Source organism: Tachyglossus aculeatus, chromosome 21, assembly GCF_015852505.1.
Source record: "Tachyglossus aculeatus isolate mTacAcu1 chromosome 21, mTacAcu1.pri, whole genome shotgun sequence".
NCBI classification, from domain to species: domain Eukaryota; kingdom Metazoa; phylum Chordata; class Mammalia; order Monotremata; family Tachyglossidae; genus Tachyglossus; species Tachyglossus aculeatus.
In genome coordinates this window covers 37,130,911-37,155,314 of record NC_052086.1, presented here as the reverse complement: position 1 = coordinate 37,155,314, position 24,404 = coordinate 37,130,911, and the positions used below count along the sequence as shown (strand labels likewise).

General features: G+C 46.2%; 2 protein-coding genes across 21 annotated transcripts in view; both read left to right on the top strand.

Moving 5' to 3' along the window:
- The window catches only part of LOC119942833 (E1A-binding protein p400-like), a 124,306-nt gene extending 116,169 nt beyond the window's left edge, over positions 1-8,137 (top strand). For 11 of the 12 annotated variants that reach the window (XM_038763827.1, XM_038763823.1, XM_038763829.1 and 8 more), the window contains 4 exons: positions 232-353; positions 639-785; positions 3,938-4,015; positions 4,806-8,137. In XM_038763827.1, coding sequence (XP_038619755.1) covers positions 232-353; positions 639-785; positions 3,938-4,015; positions 4,806-5,072 — 614 coding nt within the window. In that variant the 3' untranslated portion in view covers positions 5,073-8,137. The remainder of the gene's footprint in view (positions 1-231; positions 354-638; positions 786-3,937; positions 4,016-4,805) is intronic. The other variant, XM_038763821.1, reaches the window with a different exon arrangement.
- Positions 8,138-12,996: 4,859 nt separating this feature from the next.
- Positions 12,997-24,404, top strand: part of LOC119941810 (E1A-binding protein p400-like) — a 123,047-nt gene continuing 111,639 nt past the window's right edge. For 8 of the 9 annotated variants that reach the window (XM_038762319.1, XM_038762321.1, XM_038762318.1 and 5 more), the window contains exons 1-3: positions 12,997-13,083; positions 18,441-18,484; positions 20,794-22,132. In XM_038762319.1, coding sequence (XP_038618247.1) covers positions 20,819-22,132 — 1,314 coding nt within the window. In that variant the 5' untranslated portion in view covers positions 12,997-13,083; positions 18,441-18,484; positions 20,794-20,818. Of the gene's footprint in view, positions 13,084-18,440; positions 18,485-18,970; positions 19,051-20,793; positions 22,133-24,404 lie in introns of those variants that run through there. The other variant, XM_038762314.1, reaches the window with a different exon arrangement.

Sequence of the window (24,404 nt, the reverse complement as noted above, 5' to 3'; positions counted from 1 at the left end):
TAGAATAGTAAATACGTGCAAGTAAAATAAATAGAGTAATAAATCCGTACAAATATATATACAAGTGCTGTGGGGAGGGGAAGGAGGTAGGGCAGGGGGGAGGGTGGGGAGGAGGAAGACCTCTTGGAGGAGGTGAGCTCAGGAGGGCTTTGAAGGGAGGAAAAGAGCTAGCTTGGCGGATGTGTGGAGGGAGGGTGTTCACATTTTAATGGTTTGTGATGATTTTTGCAGGGCAGACAGTGGTGGCACAGCCCCTGCACGTCCAGCAGCTTTTGAAACTCAAACAACAAGCCGTCCAGCAGAAAGCCATCCAACCCCAAGTGGCTCAAGGGCAAGCCACGGTGCAGCCCAAGGTATTTGTCATGTTAGGTGTTCCTCATCCTCATCTTGTCCCAGATTACTTCAGCAGATTCACGGTGCTCTTTTATTTTTTTAATGCCTCTGTATCGGCAGCTTCCATTGTGAAGGGCGATCTTTTTTGACTCATTAGAACAGTGCTCTGCACATAGTAAGCGCTTAACACATGCCATTATTATTATTATTAAAAGAAGTCGGTCTTTTAAGTGACATCATTCTTTTTAATGTTCAGAGAAGCGTCTTTTCTGGGCTCTAATGCTCAGTGGTATCTTTCACTCCAGATCACTGCGCAACAGGTCACTGCCCAAGGCCAGCAACAGAAAGTAACATACGCCACGCAACCAGCGATAAAAACTCAGTTTCTCACCACACCTATTTCTCAGGCTCAGAAACTGGCGGGAACGCAGCAAGTGCAGACACAAATACAAGTAAGTGTTTTCTCAGAGCAGCCCCACATCTTTGGTTCTGTGGCGTTTGTGTGTACGGGCACTTGGGTCGTAGAGTTGTGTCATCCACCTCGAGGATTGGAGTTTTGTTGGAATTGCCTTGCAACTTTGACTTCTAAATATATTATTAAGATTTTCAACTTCCAGGTCTCAGTTATCCGGCTCACTTTTGCTCTCGGCTCTTCAACGTATATTCTGTCTTGACTATTCTCTTTCTGACCTATTGTGAGAAGCAGCATGGTGTAGTCAATAGAGGAAGGGCCTGGGAGTTGGAAGGTCGTGGGTTCTAATCCCAGCTCCACCATTTGTCTGCTGAGTGACCTTGGGCAAGTCACTTTACTTCTCTGTGCCTCAGTTACCCCATCTGTAAAATGGGGATGGAGACTGTGAGCCCCACAGGGACTGTGTCCAACCTGATTTGCTTGTATGCACCTCAGAGCTCAGTACAGTGCCTGGCATGTAGTAAGCACTTAACAAATACCGTAATTATGATTATTTATCCTTTTCCATCTCCTGAAATAATAATAATAATAATAATAATAATAATGGCATTTATTAAGCGCTTACCCTTTTCCATCTCCTGAAATAATAATAATAATAATGGCATTTATTAAGCGCTTACTATGTTCAAAGCACTGTTCTAAGCTCTGGGGATCAGGTGATCAGGTTGTCCCATGTGGGGCTCACAGTCTTAATATATGTCCTGTATATATGTATATATGTTTGCACATATTTATTACTCCATTTATTTATTTTACTTGTACATATCTATTCTATTTATTTTATTTTGTTAATATGTTTGGTTTTGTTCTCTGTCTCCCCCTTCTAGACTGTGAGCCCGCTGTTGGGTAGGGACCGTCTCTGTATGTTGCCAACTTGTACTTCCCAAGCGCTTAGTACAGTGCTCTGCACACAGTAAGCGCTCAATAAATGCAATTGATTGATTGGTTGATCTTAATCTCCATTTCACAGTTGAGGGAACTGAGGCACAGAGAAGTGAAGTGACTTGCCCAACGTCACACAGCTGACAAGTGGCAGAGCTGGGATTTGAACCCATTTCCCTTCAAGGCCCTGCTGAGAGCTCACCTCCTCCAGGAGGCCTTCCCAGACTGAGCCCCTTCCTTCCTCTCCCCCTCGTCCCCCTCTCCATCCCCCCCATCTTACCTCCTTCCCTTCCCCACAGCACCTGTATATATGGATATATGTTTGTACATATTTATTACTCTGTTTATTTATTCTACTTGTACATATCTATTCTATTTATTTTATTTTGTTAGTATGTTTGGTTTTGTTCTCTATCTCCCCCTTTTAGACTGTGAGCCCACTGTTGGGTAGAGACTGTCTCTAGATGTTGCCAATTTGTACTTCCCAAGCACTTAGTACAGTGCTCTGCACATAGTAAGCGCTCAATAAATACGATTGATGATGATGATAATGACTGCAAAGCCCGGGCTCTTTCCACTCACTTCAGCTTCTCCAAGCCATTTCTGACCCTTCCTCCTCAGTTCTTCCCAAGAGCCAGCTTATCCAGTGAACATCTTTCTAGTCCTAACATGCCTTCAGTAGCCTCAATTCTTATCTGTTATTTATATTGCTTTCCCCTTCTCATCATTTCCAGCATCAGCCTTTTTTTTTCCCCATCCAAAAAAGCACCACGGTTTGACTGCTGCATCCTTCTCCCTGCTGAGCTCCCTGCCTCCAGTCTCCCCTTTCCCGTCATATTTCAGTCTGCTACCTGGATGGCTTTTCTAAGATGTCTTTCTGCCCTTCTTTCTTCTCCAAATCTTCTAGTGGTTGCCCATTCCTCTCACTGCCTCTCCCATTCCTTCCTATTTATTCACCTTCATCTCCCATTCAACCATATTGCACGCTTACTGTGTTCAGGGTACTGTACTAAAGCACCTGGGAAAGTACAATGTAACAGATCCGGGAGACACGTCCCCTGCCCACAGTAAGCTTACAGTTTGGGTGGGGGAGACATATTAACATAAATAAATTGCAGATATGTACATAAGTGCTATGAGGCTGAGGGAGGGGTGAATAAAAGGAGCAAATTCAAGTGTAAGGTGATGCAGAAGGGAGTGGGAGAAGAGGACGTGGGTGAGGCGAGATTGACAAGATGGAGACAACGAGAGTAGGTTGACGTCAGAGGAGCGAAGTGTACGGGCCGCGTCGTGGTAAGAAATCAGAGAGGTGAGGTGAACACTCTTCAATCCTCTCGAGACGACGTACTCATTGGGCCTTGTTCTTGTTTCTCCCACTGCTAGCCGGTAGCTGCCTCCACCTTCAAATTAACAGACCACAGCTCTTCCCGTTTTCCAAGGCTTTCTGAAATCATGTGTCCTCTGGGCCACCCCCAATTCATTTTTAATTGTCCCCCATGTCTATTCATGGCACTGCATCTTCAGCATTTCTGTGCCACAGATGCACTTAAGTAACACAGCTGCCGATAGCGCCTTTGTACATCATCAATCGTATTTATTGAGCGCTTACTATGTGCAGAGCACTGTACATATCTTAGGTGCACGGACATGAGAAGCAGCGTGGCTCAGTGGAAAGAGCCCAGGCTTTGGAGTCAGAGGTGGATTCCAATCCCGGCTCCGCCAGCTGTCAGCTGTGTGACTTTAGGCAAGTCACTTAACTTTTCTGTGCCTCAGTTCCCTCATCTGTAAAATGGGGATGAAGACTGTGAGCCCCCCGTGGGACAACCTCATCACCTTGTAACCTCCCCAGCGCTTAGAACGGTGCTTTGCACACAGTAAGCACTTAATAAATGACGTTATTATTATTATTATATACCCATCCCCTTTTCAACTTCCCTCCTCTTTGTTATTAATTTTAGAGTCTTTTCTCCCCATCTAGGTGATTAACTCCTTGAGGGTAGGGATTACATCTCCTAACGTGATTGTACTCTTCCAAGCACCTTTCTTTCTGGTTGAGAGTGTTTAACTTCTTAAGGGCAGGATCCATATCTTATACTTTTGAATGTCTTTCAAGAGCTTCAAAAAATGCTCTACACAGTGACCAGAAATTGTTATGAGGCTCTGAGAACACAGAAGGTGAACTAAAGAAACAAATTAGACGATTCTGTGAAAATCATGATTATGTATTTGGACTTTTTTGTTTTACCGAAGGTTGCAAAGCTTCCCCAAGTAGTCCAACAGCAAACAACTGTAGCCAGTATTCAGCAAGTGGCCTCTGCTTCTCAACAGGTAGAATCTGAAGAAAACGAATAATCTAGAAAATGTATCTTGTTTTTGCGGGTGTAGGTACTGAACAGTTTTCGTTCGGTTAATGATATTCAAAAAAATTTCTGAAGTAATTTGTCACACCGTGCAGTAATTCTGTGCCGTGTAAGTCCCTCGTTAAAAAAAAATTAGTCTTTGTGCCCAATTCGTTGTGTGGTTTTCACTCCAAAATGCCTTCTTGCACGAACTGACATTTTGAGATTAATATTTTCATAGCTGAGTGCTAAAGAAGAGCAATAAAATTGCAAAGCTGTCTCGGTCTTAAAATTCGACTCTTGCTTCTCCCCTGTTTTGAAAGGCTAGTAAAATTCAATTTTGCTGGTTACCCTGGGACAAAAGTGTTCTAAACTCATGTAAATCACCACTGAATCCTGATCTGCGATACCTCTTTTCGGTGCAATCTCACTGAATTTTTATGCAGCGTTAGAGAGGGTAGAAACAAGCATATTTTTTGTCAAGAATTAACTGTCGGAATGGAGGCTCTTCATTGCTTTAGTGCCACAGAACGTTACCATTGCAGAGTTTGGGAAGGCTTTCTGGCCTGGTGGAAACAGCCATTTTTCAGTGTATGTATGCACACACATATATGTAGTGTATATATATATATTTAGCATTTAATGTTTTTCAGGTTTTGTTAATAAAATCCATGCCCATCTAGTTGTTCTCCCAAAGTCCCCAATCCCAAATCTCTCCTTGTCAATTTTGGGTTGTGGAATTGCTTATTCACGCGTGTTGTCCGATCATTCGGATTTAGGCTTCACCACAGACCGTGACACTCTCCCAGGCAACAGCTGCCGGCCAGCAAGTACAGATGATCCCCGCAGTGACTGCCACAGCTCAGGTGGTTCAACAGAAACTCATCCAGCAGCAAGTCGTAACTACAGCGGCCCCACAACTGCAGATTCCAGGTGTTCCGAATCCCGCGCAGGTGCCGGCCAACTCCGATGCTCAGAATCAGCAGGCCAAACTGCAAATGAGGATGCCAGCTGTCCGATTAAAGGCACCCACGAAACCCAGTTGAGCCACTGATTCAATTCAAAAAGCAGACCGGCAAGGCAAAACAGGCCTATCCTTTACATTTCTTCGTCAAAAGACAGAAAACTACCTTCGGTGAAGAAACGGTATTTATTCCTGGTCCCTGGAACAGTAGCTTGCAAACCACTCAGCATATGGAAAGCTCTAACCGAAATAAAAGTAGTCGAACAGTTTATTAAAGTAAAATGCATCTTACTCCGAAAGCAGTGATCCTTCTTGTGCTGAATGTCTCTTTCTTTAAGTTGAACGACTAATTGAAACAATGACAGCGGTAATCGGAACTCTTCATAAATCATTTCGGTGTTGTCTCCGGAGCAATAGGACTTGCATAGATAGCCATGCAGTTGAATTTCACTTTATTTGTATAGAATTTCGCATATTTCATTGGCAAATTGAAATGTGCAGTCAGTCCCCAAACAGGAATGTCTTTTTTTAAAGCTTAAAAAAACCTTGATGAAGTCTGACAGTTTAATTCTTTCTACTTAGAAAGACCACCGTCCTTACCTGAAAAGGGAATAGGTAATGTGAACCAATTGTAATTGAATTTTCATTCCAAAGAATACGGACGTGAATTCATTTTTCTCTTGATGTGTGATTTGTTTTCAAAGAAAACAGAATTGTTTTAAAAGAATGTTTATTAGCGATATACATCTAAATACATAATGGATGTGTTCCCTTGGTTTTGAATAGTGTCTTCTGGCATATTAAATGCAGGGTGTTCAACAGGTGAGTCATCTGGTTTTCGTTACCTTTTTAACCATCAGGCTAATTTAAGATAGGAACATTGTACGAGGGTGAGTTCGGGTGCATTGTCCCTCTTCCTGGGTATAATTTACAGGTAAAATAGCTTCTTTAATAAATAGTGAGAGAGATATGAAAGAGAATGAAAGAGCGTACCTCACTTGCACAGCTCCTATATATCTGTGGTCCGTGTTTTGAGGACATGAAAGATGTGTTGCACTAAATAGTCAATCTGAAGATGAATGTGAACCACAGAGATGTACCAAATATACCGTTAACTGAAAATAGGTAGCAAGTTGTAACACGTTTGGTTTTAAACATCTACACGTGTGCTGGAATTTTAAAGTAAACGGACTTTGCGGCAGCTTTACCGTCTCATTTGGTTTCTTGAGTTTCACAAATGACAAAATCGTATTTGCTGGCTCCGCGTCATTTGTGGAACTATTTGAAGTTTAGAAGACTCCATCTGTACTCAAGGTAGTTTTTTTTTTTTAATGAAGGCAGGTGATGAGTGTAACTTCAGATAAATACGTTGGTTGAAAATGGCTTCTCACCCGCAAGTTGTTTGCCTTATATTTAATCACTGAGAAGAAAAGTGAAATGTTAAAACGACTCCCTTGTTGGTTAGACTTTGTCACCTCTGCCCCCCCTGAAGACAATAGAGTGAACTAGGTTTATTCTTCCATTATGGGTTTCAATAAATCAGTGCTGTTGAGTGTCTAGTGTTCTGCAGGACACTGTACTAAGCACTCGGGAAAGTACAGTACAATAGTTGTAGACCTAATCCCTTCCCACGAGCAGCTTTCAGTGTACAGGGTGAGACAGACTTTAAAATCAATTACAGGTCTGTCGCCCCTTCAAACCACAGGTCTTAATTTTTTGTTGAAAAATCGGTTTCCCTCCCCCTTCTTGTGTAACTTTAGTTTTTTAAAATGTTTCATTTTAGGAAACTTTTTAAGAAAACCACTATATTCAGTTATTGGTTAAATCTATGCAACTTGCAGAACTAGATGAAGAAAAAGTGAAACTGGCCTGCTAACGTACTCCTCCTACTCTGGAGAAAAATGGAAAAAAAAAGTTAAATAGCAGATATAAATAACTAAAAGGCTTGTTAATCTGAGAGAGAGAAAAGCGCTTTTGTTGACCACTTTTTTGAGGCCCCAAAATTTAAACTTACACAGTCCTGATTTTGTTGTGCGTTATGTCTGAGGCAATACGGAAAGTTAATTTCTTTGACTTTGCCGCCCAGTCATCCTAGTCTGGTGGTTTTATGAACTGGACTTCCATAATAGAACATTATTGCAACTGGAACCTGAAATTACAGAAATATTCAATCGTAATTATGTTGGATTTGTTACCTTTGATCTCTCTGGATCTTAATTGAGGGACAAATGACCTTTTTTTTTTTTTACAAGAAATACATATTGAGAGCATTTATTTTAGAAAATCCTGAAATGTGCCACACTGATGCATGCGTAGGGTTTAATTTTCTGATCCGTACATCCGGAATAGAATTTTTGAACCAGTTAAAGAAAATTTACAGATTACCAAGAAAAGAGTTATTTTTTTATCAGCACCGATCGGACCACGAAACCTCTTTCTGCTGTCTGTGATTCATTTCTATCATGAACTTCTCCGATGTAACAGTTTATGTGGTCGAACCTTTTGTACACAAAGAATTATAATTGGAAAAGATCTCTCTGCTCCATTGCACGTGGACCATGCAAGAGGAGGAAATATATATATAAGACTCCACGGATGTGAGTAGTTAACACAGTTGTTTGGGCAACTCTGCATTTCCAAACTCCTGTGAGAGGTCCGGCCTCCCGTATTTATTAAGACAAACAATGACGTTTGGTAATGCCATTCTGCATTCCTTTCCAGAAATATACTAATGCATATATGGAAGGTAAATTCAGGGCTTATAAAAGTAAACGGCAGGCGAAGCCATTGTGAGATTTTATTTTTATTGATCACGATAGTCTGAGTTGCCCAGCTGTATCCCAACAGATCTTCCCTTTCCTTACGTCCAGAATGTTTGAAAGCATTCACTGGTGAAGCACATTGGCCGCATCCAAGCCCGGTTTGGATTTGGAGCCTAGAGACAACGGTTTCCTTTTCACGATTAAAACTGCTGGCTTTTGGGGTTGTTAACTCTTTTAACTGATTAGCTGTTGTGTTTTAAAAGATAAAGGAACGAGATGAAAGTGTAAATACTTTGTAAACATAAACATTTGTACTTGAAACGTAGGACTGTAAGGAGCATTGGCATCCTACCAAGCTAAAGATATAATAAAGTGTCCTTTTTTATATTTCCGTGTCCTGTCTTTCTTGGGGAGTAAAGGGCAACGTTTTTGTCATCACAAAACGCTCAGCGCTTATTCAGTGGGATCTGCAAAACCATATCGCATTCCAAAACCCCTCGAATGGTTTTTAATTAATCCAGCGCTTAGAACAGTGCTTTGCACATAGTAACACAGTTGCACATAGTTGCACACAGTAAGCGCTTAATAAATGCCATCATTAGTATTATTATTATTCGGTAATATTCGGTAATATTTTCGAATGCCTATTGAGTGTGCAGACCGTGATACCAAGTTCCTAGATACCATTTTCCTAAAAGATGTGGCTATATCGTGAATGACTGAATCATGGGATATACTTTCCCATCGATAGGCAATTGGATTCCGTTCCAGAGCTAGTCCTGGAATGATGGCCAAAGCTGCCTTTTTTTTTTCACCAATATGGTATTTAAGCACTACGGGCCAGGCACTGTACTAAGCGCTGGGGTAGATAAGCGGCGTGGCTCAGTGGAAAGAGCACGGGTTTGGGAGCCAGAGGTCATGGGTTCTAATCCTGGCCCCACCACTTGTCAGCTGTGTGACTTTGGGCAAGTCACTTAACTTCTCTGGGCCTCAGTGACCTCATCTGTAAAATGGGGATTAAGACTGTGAGCCCCCCGTGGGACTCCCTGATAACCTTGCATCCCCCCCCCCAGTGCTTAGAACAATGCTTCACACATGGTAAGCACTTAACAAATGCCATCATCATCATCATTATTATTATTATACAAGATAATTGGATTGGACACAGTAGATTTCCCACATGGGGCTCACCATCTTAGTCCTCGTCCCCCTCTCCATCCCCCCCGTCTTACCTCCTTCCCTTCCCCACAGCACCTGTATATATGTATATATGTTTGTACAGATTTATTACTCTATTTTACTTGTACACGTCTATTCTATTTATTTTATTTTGTTAATGTGTTTGGTTTTGTTCTCTGTCTCCCCCTTTTAGACTGTGAGCCCACTGTTGGGTAGGGACTGTCTCTATATGTTGCCAATTTGTACTTCCCAAGCGCTTAGTACAGTGCTCTGCATGCAGTGAGCGCTCAATAAATACGATTGATGATGATGATGATAATTGGATTGGACACAGTAGATTTCCCACATGGGGCTCACCGTCTTAGTCCTCGTCCCGCTCTCCACCCCCCCGTCTTACCTCCTTCCCTTCCCCACAGCACCTGTATATATGGATATGTGTTTGTACATATTTATTACTCTATTTATTTTACTTGTACACGTCTATTCCATTTATTTTATTTTGTTAGTATGTTTGGTTTTGTTCTCTGTCTCCCCCTTCTAGACTGTGAGCCCACTGTTGGGTAGGGACTGTCTCTAGATGTTGCCAACTTGGACTTCCCAAGTGCTTAGTACAGTGCTCTGCACACAGTAAGCGCTCAATAAATACGATTGATGGATTGATTACCGATGAGGTAACTGACCCCCCTTCTAGACTGTGAGCCCACTGTTGGATAGGGACCATCTCTATATGTTGCCGACTTGTACTTCCCAAGCGCTTAGTACAGTGCTCTGCACACATTGAGCACTCAATACGATTGAATGAATGAATGAATGAAAGTGGTGACTTATAATAATAATAATAATGATATTTGTTAAGCGCTTACTATGTGCAAAGCACTGTTCTAAGCGCTGGGGGAGTACAAGATGATCGGGTTGTCCCACATGGGGCTCACAATCTGAATCCCCATTTTGCCCAAGGTCGCACAGCAGACAGGTGGCTGAGGCAGGATTAGAACCCAGGCCCTCTGACTACAAAGCCTCTGCTTTATCCACTAGGGCACACTGCCCTCATGGACTCCAAACCCATCTCCCACCTTCTTAAGTCCCCCTTCAGCTTCCTAGGCTCTAAAGTGTTTATTGTTATTACTACAGTCAAAAACATCTGCTACTGTGGGTACTGTTGGTGGTGTAGGGTCGCTCCTTCCCACTTGCCTTTCCCAGATCCTCTGGGTATCATAATAATAATAATTAATAATAATAATAATAATGATATTTGTTAAGAGCTTTCTATGTGCCAAGCACTGTTCTAAGTACTGGGAGGAATGCAAGGCAAAGAAGTTGTCCCACGTGGGGCTCACAGTCTTTATCCGCATTTTACAGATGAGGGAACTGAGGCCCAGTGAAGTGACTTGCCCAAAGTCACACAGCTAAGAGGCAGAGCCGGGATTTGAACCCATGACATAGTAATGGGTTAACTTCTCTGGGCCTCAGTTCCCTCATCTGTAAAATGGGGATTAAGACTGTGAGCTCCCCGTGGGACAACCTGATCACCTCCTCCAGGAGGCCTTCCCAGAGCCCCCTCCTTCCTCTCCCCCTCCTCCCCATCCCCCCGCCTTACCTCCTTACCCTCCCCACAGCACCTGTATATATGTATATATGTTTGTACAGATTTATTACTCTATTTTACTTGTACATATTTATTTATTTTATTTTGTTAATATGTTTTGTTGTCTGTCTCCCCCTTCTAGACTGTGAGCCCGCTGTTGGGTAGGGACCGTCTCTAGATGTTGCCAACTTGGACTTCCCAAGCGCTTAGTCCAGTGCTCTGCACACAGTAAGCGCTCAATAAATACGATTGAATGAACGAATGAATAAACACTTAATAAATACCACAATTATTATCGTTAACTGGGCCCGTTTGCAATTCGGATATTGTAACACGAGAGGGAGCCAAACCGCTCGCAGGGCTTTCCTTCCTTCATTCATTCCATCCTATCTTAATAATCAATCAATCAATCAATCATATTTATTGAGCGCTTACTATGTGCAGAGCACTGTACTAAGCGCTTGGGAAGTACAAATTGGCAACATATAGAGACAGTCCCTACCCAACATTGGGCTCACAGTCTAAAAGGGGGAGGCAGAGAAAAAAAAACAACCAAACGTACTAACAAAATAAAATAAATAGATAAATAATAATAATAATAATAGCATTTATTAAGCGCTTACTATGTGCAAAGCACTGTTCTAAGCACTGGGGAGGTTACAAGGTGATCAGGTTGTCCCATGGGGGGCTCACAGTCTTAATCCCCATTTTGCAGATGAGGTTAACTGAGGCCCAGAGAAGTTAAGTGACTTGCCCAAAGTCACACAGCTGACAATTGGCAGAGCCAGGATTCGAACCAATGACCTCTAACTCCAAAGCCTGGCCTCTTTCCACTGAGCCACACTGCTTCTCTCAGCGCTACTGAGCGCTTACTGTGCGCAGAGCACTGGACTAAGCGCTTGGGAAGGACAAGTTGGCAACAGATGGAGACGGTCCCTACCCAACAACGGGCTCACGGTCTAGAAGGGGGAGACAGACAACAAAACAAAACATGGAGATAGGTGTCAAAATCGTCAAAACAAATAGAATTAAAGCTAGAAGCACAGCATTAACAAAATAGAATAGTAAATATGTACAAGTAAAATAGAGTGTCCCGCAAAGGGCCGCGAGGGGGCGTTGCGGCGCGCATGCTCGCTGCCCCGCTCCGGGCCGCGAGGGGGCGTTGCAGCGCGTTTGCTCGGTGCCCCGCTCCGGGCCTCGAGCGGGCGGCGCAGTGCGCATGCTTGGTGCTCCGTTCCGGGCCGCGAGGGGGCGTTGCAGCGCGTTTGCTCGGTGCCCCGCTCCGGGCCGCGAGCGGGCGGCGCAGTGCGCATGCTCGGTGCCCCGGTCGGGGCCGCGAGGGGGCGTTGCAGTGCGCATGCTCGGTGCCCCGCTCCGGGCCGCGCGAGGGCGTTGCAGTGCGCATGCTCGGTGCCCCGCTCCGGGCCGCGCGGGGGCGTTCCAGTGCGCATGCTCGGTACTCCGCTCCGGGCCGCGAGGGGGCGTTGCAGAGCGCATGCTCGGTGCCCCGCTCAGGGCAGAGAGGGGGCGTTGCAGCGCGCATGCTCGGTGGCTCGTTGGGGCCGCGAGGGGGCCTTGCAAAGCGCATGCTCGGTGTCTCGGTTGGGGCCGCGAGGGGGCCTTGCAAAGCGCATGCTCGGTGCTCCGCTCCGGCAGAGAGGGGGCGGTGCAGCGCGCTTGCTCGGTGCCCCGCTTCGGGCCGCGAGGGGGCGTTGCAGAGCGCATGCTCGGTACTCCGCTCCGGACCTCGAGCGGGCGGCGCAGTGCGCATGCTCGGTGCCCCGCTCCGGGCCGCGAGGGGGCGTTGCAGCGCGCATGCTCGGTGCCTCGGTTGGGGCCGCGAGGGGGCCTTGCAAAGCGCATGCTCGGTGCTCCGCTCCGGGCCGCGAGGGGGCGTTGCAGCGCGCATGCTCGGTACTCCGCTCCGGGCAGAGAGGGGGCGTTGCAGCGCGCATGCTCGGTGTCTCGGTTGGGGCCGCGAGGGGGCCTTGCAAAGCGCATGCTCGGTGCTCCGCTCCGGCAGAGAGGGGGCGGTGCAGCGCGCTTGCTCGGTGCCCCGCTTCGGGCCGCGAGGGGGCGTTGCAGAGCGCATGCTCGGTACTCCGCTCCGGGTCGCGAGCGGGCGGCGCAGTGCGCATGCTCGGTGCCCCGCTCCGGGCCGCGAGGGGGCGTTGCAGCGCGCATGCTCGGTGCCTCGGTTGGGGCCGCGAGGGGGCCTTGCAAAGCGCATGCTCGGTGCTCCGCTCCGGGCCGCGAGGGGGCGTTGCAGCGCGCATGCTCGGTACGCCGCTCCTGGCCAAGAAGGGGCGTTGCAGCGCGCGTGCTCCGTGACCTGCTCCGGGTCGCGAGCGGGCGGCGCAGCGCGCATGCTCGGTGCCCCGCTCCGGGCCGCGAGGGGGCGTTGCAGCGCGCATGCTCGGTGCCCCGCTCCGGGCCGCGGGGGCGCGCAGGCAGGAGGACCGGGCGGGCGCGCGCGCGCGCGCGCTTGGCCCATCCATCGATCCATCCATCATCGATCCATCGATCGGTCCATCGATCGATCGATCGATGGGCGGCCGGAGGCGGCGGTAAGTGAAGCGCGGGGGGAGGGAGCGGAGCGGGGCTGTCGTCGTCCCCTCCCCCCCGGGCCCCGACACCCCCGCACCCCCGACTGGGCCCCGATAATAATAATAAAAATAATGATAATAATAATAATAATAATAATAATAATAACCATGGCATTTATTAAGCGCTTACTATGTGCCAAGCACTGTTCTCTCCCCCTTCCCCGCCTCTCCATCCCCCCATCTTACCTCCTTCCCCTCCCCACAGCACCTGTATAGATGTTTGTACAGATTTATTACTCTATTTATTCATTTTATTTGTACATATTTGTTGTATTTATTTTATTTTGTTAATGTGTTTTGTTGCCCGTCTCCCCCTTCTAGCCTGTGAGCCCGCTGTTGGGTAGGGACCGTTTCTATCTGTTGCCAACTTGGACTTCCCAAGCGCTTAGTCCAGTGCTCTGCACACAGTCAGCGCTCAATAAATACGATTGAATGAAAGAATAATAATACTAATAATAATAATGGCATTTATTAAGCGCTTACTATGTGCAAAGCACTGTTCTAAGCGCTGGGGAAGTTACAAGGTGATCAGGTTGTCTCCCCCTTTTAGACTGTGAGCCCACTGTTGGGTAGGGACCGTCTCTATATGTTTGCCAATTTGTACTTCCCAAGTGCGTAGTACAGTGCTCTGCACATAGTAAGCGCTCAATAAATACGATTGATGATGATGATGATGATCAGGTTGTCCCCCGGGGGGCTCACAGTCTTCATCCCCATTTGACAGATGAGGTCACTGAGGCCCAGAGAAGTGACTTGCCCACAGTCACCCAGCTGACAAGTGGCGGAGTCGGGATTTGAACCCATGACCTCCGACTCCAAAGCCCGGGCTCTTTCCACTGAGCCCCGCTGGCCCATCCCTTTCTCCTCCCCCCTCCCCCCCAAATCAATCAATCAATCAATCGTATTTATTGAGCGCCTACTGTGTGCAGAGCACTGGACTAAGCGCTTGGGAAGTCCAAGTTGGCAACATCATCATCATCATCATCAATCGTATTTATTGAGCGCTTACTATGTGCAGAGCACTGTACTAAGCGCTTGGGAAGTCCAAGTTGGCAACATATAGAGACAGTCCCTACCCAACAGTGGGCTCACAGTCTAAAAGGGGGAGACAGAGAACAAAACCAAACAGACTAACAAAATAAAATAAATAGAATAGATAGGTACAAGCAAAATAAATAAATAAATAAATAGAGTAATAAATACGTACAAACATATATCTGTATATACAGGTGCTGTGGGGAAGGGAAGGAGGTAAGATCAGGGGATGGAGAGGGGGACGAGGGGGAGAGGAAGGAAGGGCGTTCATCTCTAGACTCAAATCACCAATCATCCCCCTTAAAGTCACATTTCATTCATTCATTCAATCGTATTTATTGAGCGTTTACTGTGTGCAGAGCACTGGACTAAGCCTTTGGGAAGTACAAGTTGGCAACAGATCGAGACGGTCCCTACCCTTCAAAGCCCTACTGAGAGCTCACCTCCTCCAGGAGGCCTTCCCACACTGAGCCCCCTTTTTCCTCTCCTCCTCCCCATCCCCCCACCCTACCTCCATCTCCTCCCCACAGCACCTGGATATATGTTTGTACAGATTTATTACTCTATTTTACTTGTACATATTTACCATTCTATTTTTGTTAATGATGTGCATCTAGCTTTAATTCTATTTGTTCTGACAATTCTGACACCTGTCTCCATGTTTTGTTGTCCCTCTCCCCCTTCTGGACTGTGAGCCCATGGTTGAATAGGGACCGTCTCTAAATGTTGTCGAATTGCACTTTGCAGTCGCTTAGTACAGTGCTCTGCACACAGTAAGCGCTCAATAATGTGCATTTAGCTTTCATTCTACTGGTTCTGACGATTTTGACGCCTGTCTCCATGTTTTGTTTTGCTGTCTGCCCCCCCCTTCTAGACTGTGAGCCCGTTGTTGAGTAGGGACCGTCCCTATATGTTGTCGAATTGCACTTTGCAGTCGCTTAGTACAGTGCTGTGCACACAGTAAGCGCTCAATAATGTGCATTTAGCTTTCATTCTACTTGTTCTGACGATTTTGACGCCTGTCTCCATGTTTTGTTTTGTTGCCTGTCTCCCCCTTCTAGACTGCGAGCCCGTTGTTGGGTAGGGACCGTCTCTATATGATGCCCAATTATACTTCCCAAACGATTAGTACATTGCTCTACACACAGTCAGCGCTCAATAAATACGATTGATTGAATGAATGAGTGAACATCAGGGGCTGGACCCAGGGATTGTCCTGGGGCTGGGCCCAGCGCTGGGCCCGGATCTGTCCCCGTGTCTGTGCCCAGGGCTGTCCCTTTCATTCATTCAATCCTATTTATTGAGCGCTTACTGTGTGCAGAGCACTGTACTAAGCGCTTGGGAAGTACAAGTTGGCAACATATGGAGACGGTCCCTACCCACCAGCGGGGTCCCTTCTAGCCTGGGAGCCCGTTGGTGGGTAACGGCCATCTCTATCCGTTGCCCAGTTGTCCCCTCCCAAGCACCTAGTCCAGTCTTCCACACACAGTCAGCGCTCAATAAATACAATTGAATGAATGAATCTATAATTCTATTTATTCTGATGCTATTGACGCCTATTTGTTTTGTTTTGTTGTCTGTCTTCCCCGTTGAGACTGTAAGCCCGTTGTTGGGTAGAGATTGTCTCTATCATCCATCTGGATGTCCGCCCGCCACCTAAAGCTCAACATGTCAAAGACTGAGCTCCTTGTCTTCCCTCCCAAACCTTGTCCTCTCCCTGACTTTCCCATCTCTGTTGACGGCACTACCATCCTTCCCGTCTCACAAGCCCGCAACCTCGGTGTCATCCTCGACTCCGCTCTCTCGTTCACCCCTCACATCCAAGCCGTCACCAAAACCTGCCGGTCTCAGCTCCGCAACATTGCCAAGATCCGCCCTTTCCTCTCCATCCCAACCGCTCCCCTGCTCATTCAAGCTCTCATCCTATCCCGTCTGGACTACTGCACTAGCCTTCTCTCTGATCTCCCATCCTCGTGTCTCTCTCCACTTCAATCCATACTTCATGCTGCTGCCCGGATTATCTTTGTCCAGAAACGCTCTGGACATATTACTCCCCTCCTCAAAAACCTCCAATGGCTACCGATCAATCTGCGCATCAAGCAGAAACTCCTCCCCCTGGGCTTCCAGGCTGTCCATCACCTCGCCCCCTCCTACCTCACCTCCCTTCTCTCCTTCTACTGCCCAGCCCGCACCCTCCGCTCCTCCACCACTAATCTCCTCACTGTACCTCGCTCTCGCCTGTCCCGCCGTCGACCCCCGGCCCACGTCATCCCCCGGGCCTGGAATGCCCTCCCTCTGCCCATCCGCCAAGCTCGCTCTCTTCCTCCCTTCAAGGCCCTGCTGAGAGCTCACCTCCTCCAGGAGGCCTTCCCAGACTGAGCCCCTTCTTTCCTCTCCCCCTCGTCCCCCTCTCCATCCCCCCGTCTTACTTCCTTCCCTTCCCCACAGCACCTGTATATATGTTTGTACATATTTATTACTCTATTTATTTATTCTACTTGTACCTATCTATTCTATTTATTTTATTTTGTTAGTATGTTTGGTTTTGTTCTCTGGCTCCCCCTTTTAGACTGTGAGCCCACTGTTGGGTAGGGACCGTCTCTAGATGTTGCCAACTTGGACTTCCTAAGCACTTAGTCCAGTGCTCTGCACACAGTAAGCGCTCAATAAATACGATTGATTGATTGATTGATTTTCCTTTTGAGTTCCGGGCTGAAAAATGGGCAGGGTTTTCAGGGGATGATGGGAGTAGGAGGGGATGGTGGGATTGGGAGAGGGGATGGGTTTCAAAGAGCTAGTAGGCCTGGATTTTGTTTTTGCGCCCACTCTAGTAATGACAAGTGCTTAAAACTTTGGAAAAAAGCATACGGTAGATGTTAGGACAGCCAACTGGATTTTGTGAGCCAAATTCAAGCTTGGTTTGGAAAGCAGATTTTAGTCCGGGCATTTGTGCTGGGCAAGTAACTTGACTTGTTACCGGTCATTTCCATAGCTGTAAAATGGTGACAACACTTTTGATACTGCTGCGAAACCTAATTAATAAAAGATGCAAAAGTGCTGTAAAAGGGTAAGCCTGGCCACAGTTGATGATCCAATATTTGGTTAATAATTTTCACATAACAGAAACTCACCAATTCAGAGAAGTTTGTCTTTTCATAGAATCCCCAAAAACCCAGGTCTGAAAGCAGTTGCCTTTCTATAAAATACTAAATTGTGACACCTTTTAGAAGCAGAATGGAGACATAAATGGGCTATTACAAAGTAGAGGACATAAAGGGATCCCACTGAGAATTGCAGAATGGTCGTGGCACCCATTGGCCTTAGCTGAGGCAGAGAATGTGTCTGTTTATTGTTATATTGTACTCTCCCAAGCGCTTAGTACAGTGCTTTGCACACAGGAAGCATTCAATAAATATGATTGAATTGAACGAATGAATGAATGCAGCCAAGGGGTGTAATATTTCAGTTCGTAATATTTCATTTCATTAAATTTAGTCACGGTGATTTCCACATTACTTTTCATACTTCTTGAGGGCAGGGGCATTGCTTTAAGAAATTCTTAAGGAGTTTAAAAATATTTCAGCAACTCTAACATTTGGGACCCCCTTCATTTTTTAATATTAACCCATTGTTCCTCATTTAGATCCTGTGCTTACTCCTGATCATCAATCATATTTATTGAGCGCTTACTGTGTGCAGAGCACTGTACTAAGCGCTTGGGAAGTACAAGTTGGCAACATATAGAGACAGTCCCTACCCAACAGTGGGCTCACAGTCTAAAAGGGGGAGACAGAGAACTAAACCAAACATACTAATAAAATAAAATAAATAATAAATCCTGATCTTTGTAGTTGTCTGTTTCTCTCAGTTGTACCAGGGGTTTGTGATCAGTGTGGGCACACTGATTCTTCTCATCTCATGTTTATACATTTTATTTGGAAATCTTGAGTCCTGTCATCATTTCCAGATCTTCAAATTAGGGTGGTTTTGAGTTTGTGCCGACTAAGAGTGTTTCATTTAGCCAAAACACGACATTCTTTAGAGAGTTTGCTATATGACACCTTAAAGATAAGTTAGTGTATCAGTTTATCGTCACAGGTTTGGAGTTTAAAAATAGAAAAATCCCACATGATATGAATACTCTTGTTCAGTAATTTGTCGGTGGTGATTGTGGTGCTGAAGGCCGTGAAAGAAAACGAACTTTTTTCTCATTAATCAGTAGTTTTGTGTTTAGGGTATTTGTAGGCATATTACACATTCAGTATTTTTATTTTTATTTTCAGGTGTTGGAGGAGGGAACTTAATGCAAAGCAGCTGTGAATATTAGGTAATACTATTTTGTAAACTCAATTTGGGATGTATTTTGCTTTGGTATTTTTAGCTTTTGGACTTTATCTAATATTATAACACCATCTAGCTGCTCTTCATTATGAATGTATGTATAATCCCTGCTCTGATCATTGAAATTTACGCCTTTAAAATTTATTTTTAATTGTACTGGAGCGAGAGAATATTTTCTTTCCAGGCACTCCGAAATCGGTGGAACTGTTTTATCACCAGCTGAGACTGGCTTGGCAGTTTTAACACATCCAGGAGGAATGTTATCTCCTATAATTAAGCAAAAAGCTTCATGCTCTACCTGTGAATTGCAGTGTACTTTTCCAGCATCGCCAACCTCTGTTTGGAAAGATAAAAAAAAATGGCCGAAGTCTTAGAATTTCTTAAAATATGTTTTCTAGATACAAACTGGAACTGAATTGATGTTGATTATTCTGAAGAAAGGAGCAAAAGTGGAATTCTGAACTCGTCGGTGTTAAGGAGGGTGTAGGGTACCATTTGGTATCAGACTGCGTTTCAAACTTTGGGTCAATATCCGAGATTGAATCCACTAAGGTGAATGATGATTATGGTATCTCTTAAGCACTTATTATGTGTCAAGCACCGTTCTAAGCGCTGGGGTGCAGACAAGTTAATCAGTTCGGACACAGTTTCTGTCCTAGGCTTCTGGTCTAAGTAGGAATGTATGTTCTTCACTTCTCTGATGCTCCCTCCACCTCCTTCCCTTTCATCTCAGGATGAGTTTGGGATGGTCAAGACCATTTTAGCTTCATCCTAGTAAGGACACAGCAGAGACTGGACATGGGGCGTTCTTCGATCTCCCTGCTAAAATACCACCCCGTCCTGGCAGGCATGAAAGCAGGGAGAGCTCGTATACCGTGAGTGTTTTGGAATGGTAAAAGAAATAGAGATGAGGAAGACTCCAAGTCAGTAAAGGGCATCCAATTTATATTCATTGCCCTGGTCAGATCGCATTTCACCCATTCCCGAGGGCAAAAGTAATGCCATGATTGGGTCTGACCCATGACTCACAAGCCTAATGTTATGCTTTCCATAAGGGCAACAGGATGCTTGAAAGAAGTGACAACTGATGTCCTTGGATTTGTCCTAATGTTTCGGGATGTAAGTGCTTAGTACAGTGCTCTGCACAAAGTAAGCGCTCAATATATACCATTGAATGAATGACTGAAAGAATGACTCAGTCTCAATCCCCATTTTACAAATGAGGGAACTCGGGCCCAGAGAAATGAAGTGACTCGCCCAAGGTCACATCGCAGTCAAGTGGCAGAGCCGGAATTAGAACCCAGATCCTTCTGACTCCCTGACGCCACGTGGCTTTTCTGCAGTTGTCTGCTGCGTGCCCCTGGGCAAGTCACTTCCCTTCTCTGGGAATCAGTCCAGTGGGGATGAAGACCACGAGCCCCACGTGGGACAGGGACTGTGTCCAACCTGATGAGCTTGGATTTCATTCGTTCATTCAGTCGTCTTTATTGAGCGCTTACTGTGTGCAGAGCACTGTACTAGGAGCTTGGGAAGTGCAAGTCGGCTACATGTGGAGGCGGTCCCTACCCAACAACGGCCCACTGTCTTCCAACGTATACAAGACAGGTGCATTAAGCCACAGGCAGGGAAATGAATTTGTGATCTACTGTGCTTGGGTTTTTTCATTTCCCCAAAATGCCAATCATTCATTCATTCATTCAATCGTATTTGTTGAGCGCTTACTGTGTGCAGAGCGTTGTACTAAGTGCTTGGAGAGTACAGTTCGGCAACAAATTAGAGACAATCCGTACCCAACAGAGGGCTCACAGTCTTTTCCTCTCCTCCTCCCCATCCCCCGACTCTACCTCCTTCCCTCCCCACAGAACTTGTATGTATTTGTCCAGATTTATTACTCTATTTATTTTACTTGTACATGTTTGCTATTCTATTTATTTTGGTAGTAATGTGCATATAGCTATAATTCTATTTGTTCTGACGTTTTTGACACCTGTCTCCATGTTATGTTTTGTGGTCAGTCTCCCTCTTCTAGACTGTGAGCCCGTTGTTGGGTAGGGACCGTCTCTATATGTTGCCGACTTCTACTTCCCAAGCGCCTAGTCCAGTGCTGTGCCCACAGTAAGTGCCCAATAAGTACAGTTGAATGAATGAATGAAGGGCTTACGGTAAAAGCCAATCAACCTGTTGCAGATTTTTAGTTGTGAGGTATGTCTTTTCATTCTTTCGAGCATCCTATCTCTTTCCAAGATGATATATTTTCCCCCGGGATAATATTTCTTTTAATGAATTTATCTACAGTTTATTGAAAGAGGAAGCGGCCATAATGCACCATGGCAGCAGCCCTCAAAATGCCCAGCGTCACCTTCAGAGGTCCCGATCCTTCACGAGCAGCAGCGAGGGAGAAGAGCAGCAGTCCACCCTGCCTCAGTCCCCCGCCGCTCCGTTTGCTCCTTCGGCCAGCCCGTCTGCCCCCCAGTCGCCCACTTACCAGATCCAGCAGTTCATCATGAGGGGAAGTCCAGTAGCTGGCCAGAACGTGAATATCACCCTGCAGAATGTTGGACAGGTAACTCCGGGAAGCCAGCAGATCACCCTGACGCCCTTGCCCATCCCCAGCCCCACCTCGCCGGGTTTCCAGTTCAGCCCTCAGCCGAGGCGGTTCGAGCACGGATCCCCGTCCTACATCCAAGTGGCCTCACCGTTGCCCCAGCAGGTCCGGCCTCAGAGCCCAACCCAGCCGAGCGCGGGGCCGGGGCCGACGCTGCCCGGCGTCCGGGCCGGCCCCTCCGGCCCCGGCCTGGGGCTGTGCGGCCCGAGCCCCGCCGGAGGATTCGTGGACGCTAGCGTGCTCGTGCGACAGATCGGCCTGAGCCCTTCGAATGGCGGGCATTTCGTGTATCAGGAGGGGTCGGGCATCGCCCAGGTGGCCCAGGGGGCCGCCCCGCACGTTCAGCCGTCCCCTTCGGGAGCGCCGGCTCCCATTCGAGAAGGCCGACTTGCCCAGCCGCACTCTCAGACGGGCGGCACTATTCATCACCTTGGGCCTCAGAGCCCTGTCGCCAGCGGGGCCACCTTGACCAGTCCTGGTCATATTACGACCACCAGCCTGCCGCCCCAGATCAGTAGCATCATCCAAGGACAGCTCATCCAACAACAGCAGGTGCTTTCGGGGCAACCACTCAGCAGACCCATATCGTTCGAGAGGACCTCGGGGGTTTTGATAGCCGGGGTCGGGGGTCCCCCCGCTTTCGGGATGGCGTCTCCACCTCCCCCCACCAGCCCCTCCCGAGTCACGGTACCGCAGGGGCTGGCCAGTCTTCCTCCGGCCCCGGCGCTGAGCTCGGGGGTGAAGAAAGCCCCCAGAAAGCTAGACGAGATCCCGCCGGCGTCTCAAGAAACGGCTCGGATGCGAAAGCAGTGCCTGGACCATCACCGCAGAGAGATGGACGCCCTGAAGGAGGTCTTTAAGGAGTACTTGATCGAGCTGTTTTTCTTGCAACATCTTCAAGGGAACATGATGGATTTCCTGGCTTTTAAAAAGAAGGTCTGCGTGCCTTTGCAAGCGTACCTTAGGCAGAGTGATTTGGATCTTGAGGAAGAGGAGGAGGAAGAGCAGTCTGAAGTCATTAACGATGAGGTAATTCAAGTACTTAATAATTTCAGTTTAAAAATGGGTTGCCTTGCCAAGATCATAAATGCTTACGCCGAGTCTAGATTTCTAGAATATTGTGCTACTCTCCCGTTGGAACCTCTGATCCGGAAATGAATGTTTGGGTCGTGCTCCGTATTGGAAACTCGAAAAGGAATTACGGGAGGGGGTAACAGGACTCATTATTCTAATGAGTAAAAATAATTAGTTGGGATTTTTCTAGTATGAGCCCAGTCTACAAACAAAATGTTAGTTTTTACAAAGAAGGTATTAAAATCTAGCCATTGATATTGAAAGTAGATTAATTCCCTTATGAATTATTTGTAACATAGAGTATAAATGATTTGGAGTTCAGTGGATTAGAAAAACCTCCTGGGTAGCAATACTAAAGGATGGGTTGTCAAAATCAACTTTTATTGCAGAGGTTTGTGTTGATTTGATGGGAGCATTATACATTTTTTGGTGAATTTTTTGTTAACGCTATTAAAGCCATGAGAGCCATAGGATGTATTGGAGCTAGAAAATATTTACCTGGTTATGATTTCCAGAATATGGTTTAAAATAATCTGGGCTCCAAACCAAGAACAGCTCATCTGTACTCCTCTGAGCCGACCTGTATGGGTGGGACCTATACAGCCGATCTGATACTCCAATGGGCTGAAATTCACTTTTGGCAGGGGCTTTGCCAGGTCCCCACTGTGTAATAATAATAATAATGTGCTGGACACCTAGTATGCGCTTAGCAAATCCCATCAAAAAAGTGCTATGTGCTAAGCACTAGGTTAGATACAAGGATCAAACGGATCAGATGTAGTCCCTCTCCCACATGGAGATCACAGTCTAAGGGGGAGGGAGAACAGGTATTTAATCCCTGTTTTGCAGATGAGAAAACTGAGGCACAGAGAATTTAGGTCACCCAGCAGGCCGATGGGGGAGCCAGGATTAGAACCCAGGTCTCCCAGCCCTAGGCTCTTTCCTCTAGGCCATGCTATCTCTTGAAGTCATCACCGTGGGCTTCATGTCTGTGTCTTGTAAAGCCATTTCCATGGGCTGCTGAAACTTGTAGTCCCAATAGATAAACAGAAAGGCACTCTCTCTCTCTCTCTCTCTCTCTCTCTCTTTTTCCTTCTTTCTTTCTCTGTCTAACACACACACCTCATTGCAACTGAGCCATTATCAGTCATCTACCCCCCCATTCAGTTTTATTAGCCCATTTCAGTTCTCTTCTGCAATGCTCTTGCAACTGAGCCATTATGTCACCTAACCCTATTCAGTTTTATTCGCCCATTTCAGTTCTCTTCTGCAGTGCTCTTGCTTTTCTTGACTGCTTTGAGTTGACATTTTCAGAACCACATCTTCCAGAGGCCTTCCCTGACTAAGCCGAATTTCCCCGACTCCTTCTCTCTTTGGTGTCATCATTGCACCTGGATCGGTACACTTTAATCAGTCCACCTGAAGCCCCGCAGCACTTATGTTCATATCTGTAATTTATTTTAATATCCATCTCTCCCTCTAGACTGTAGCTGCTTGCGGGCAGGGAACACATTTACCAACTCTGTTGTATTATACTCTCTCAAGCACTTAGTACAGTGCTCTGCACACAGTAAGTGTTCAATAGATACAGTTGACTGGATGACTGATTGGCAGAAATTGGGGAAGAGCATCAGACCAACATTTAACTGGGATTGCAGAATTTCAGCAGTACCAGGCTAGTGCTTTTTTAAAATGATATTTGTTATTAAGCATTTGTCCTGTACAAACGTAACTTCTTTGTGCCTCAGTTAACCTCATCTGTAAAATGGGGATTAAGATTGTGAACTGCACGTGGGACATGGACTGTGTCCAACCTGATCAGCGCTTGGTAGTGTCTGGCACTTAGTAAGCACTTAACAAATACAATAATTATTATTAGGTTGTATCTACCCCAGCTGTTAGTACAGTGCCTTGTGCTTAACAAATACCATTAAAAATTGCAGTCTGTCCTCAGACTTGCTCTCTGGAAATCGAAATGGACTTAAGTTGAAACCTTATAAATTGGAACCAATTTTCTCATCAAGCAATGCTATACAAGTTTTGGTTCTGGGACCGAGATCCGATACCCTATTTTTTTTTTTTCTTTTACCAAAATAGAAGCGTTTCCTAAATCAGTCGTTTGTACTGAGTAAAGTTTCATTATAGGGTAACCGATTTCTACTGATCAGAACTAAAATTGGCAGGTCACCCATTTGGTGACTTTCCCTAGCATGTAGGTAACTCATTT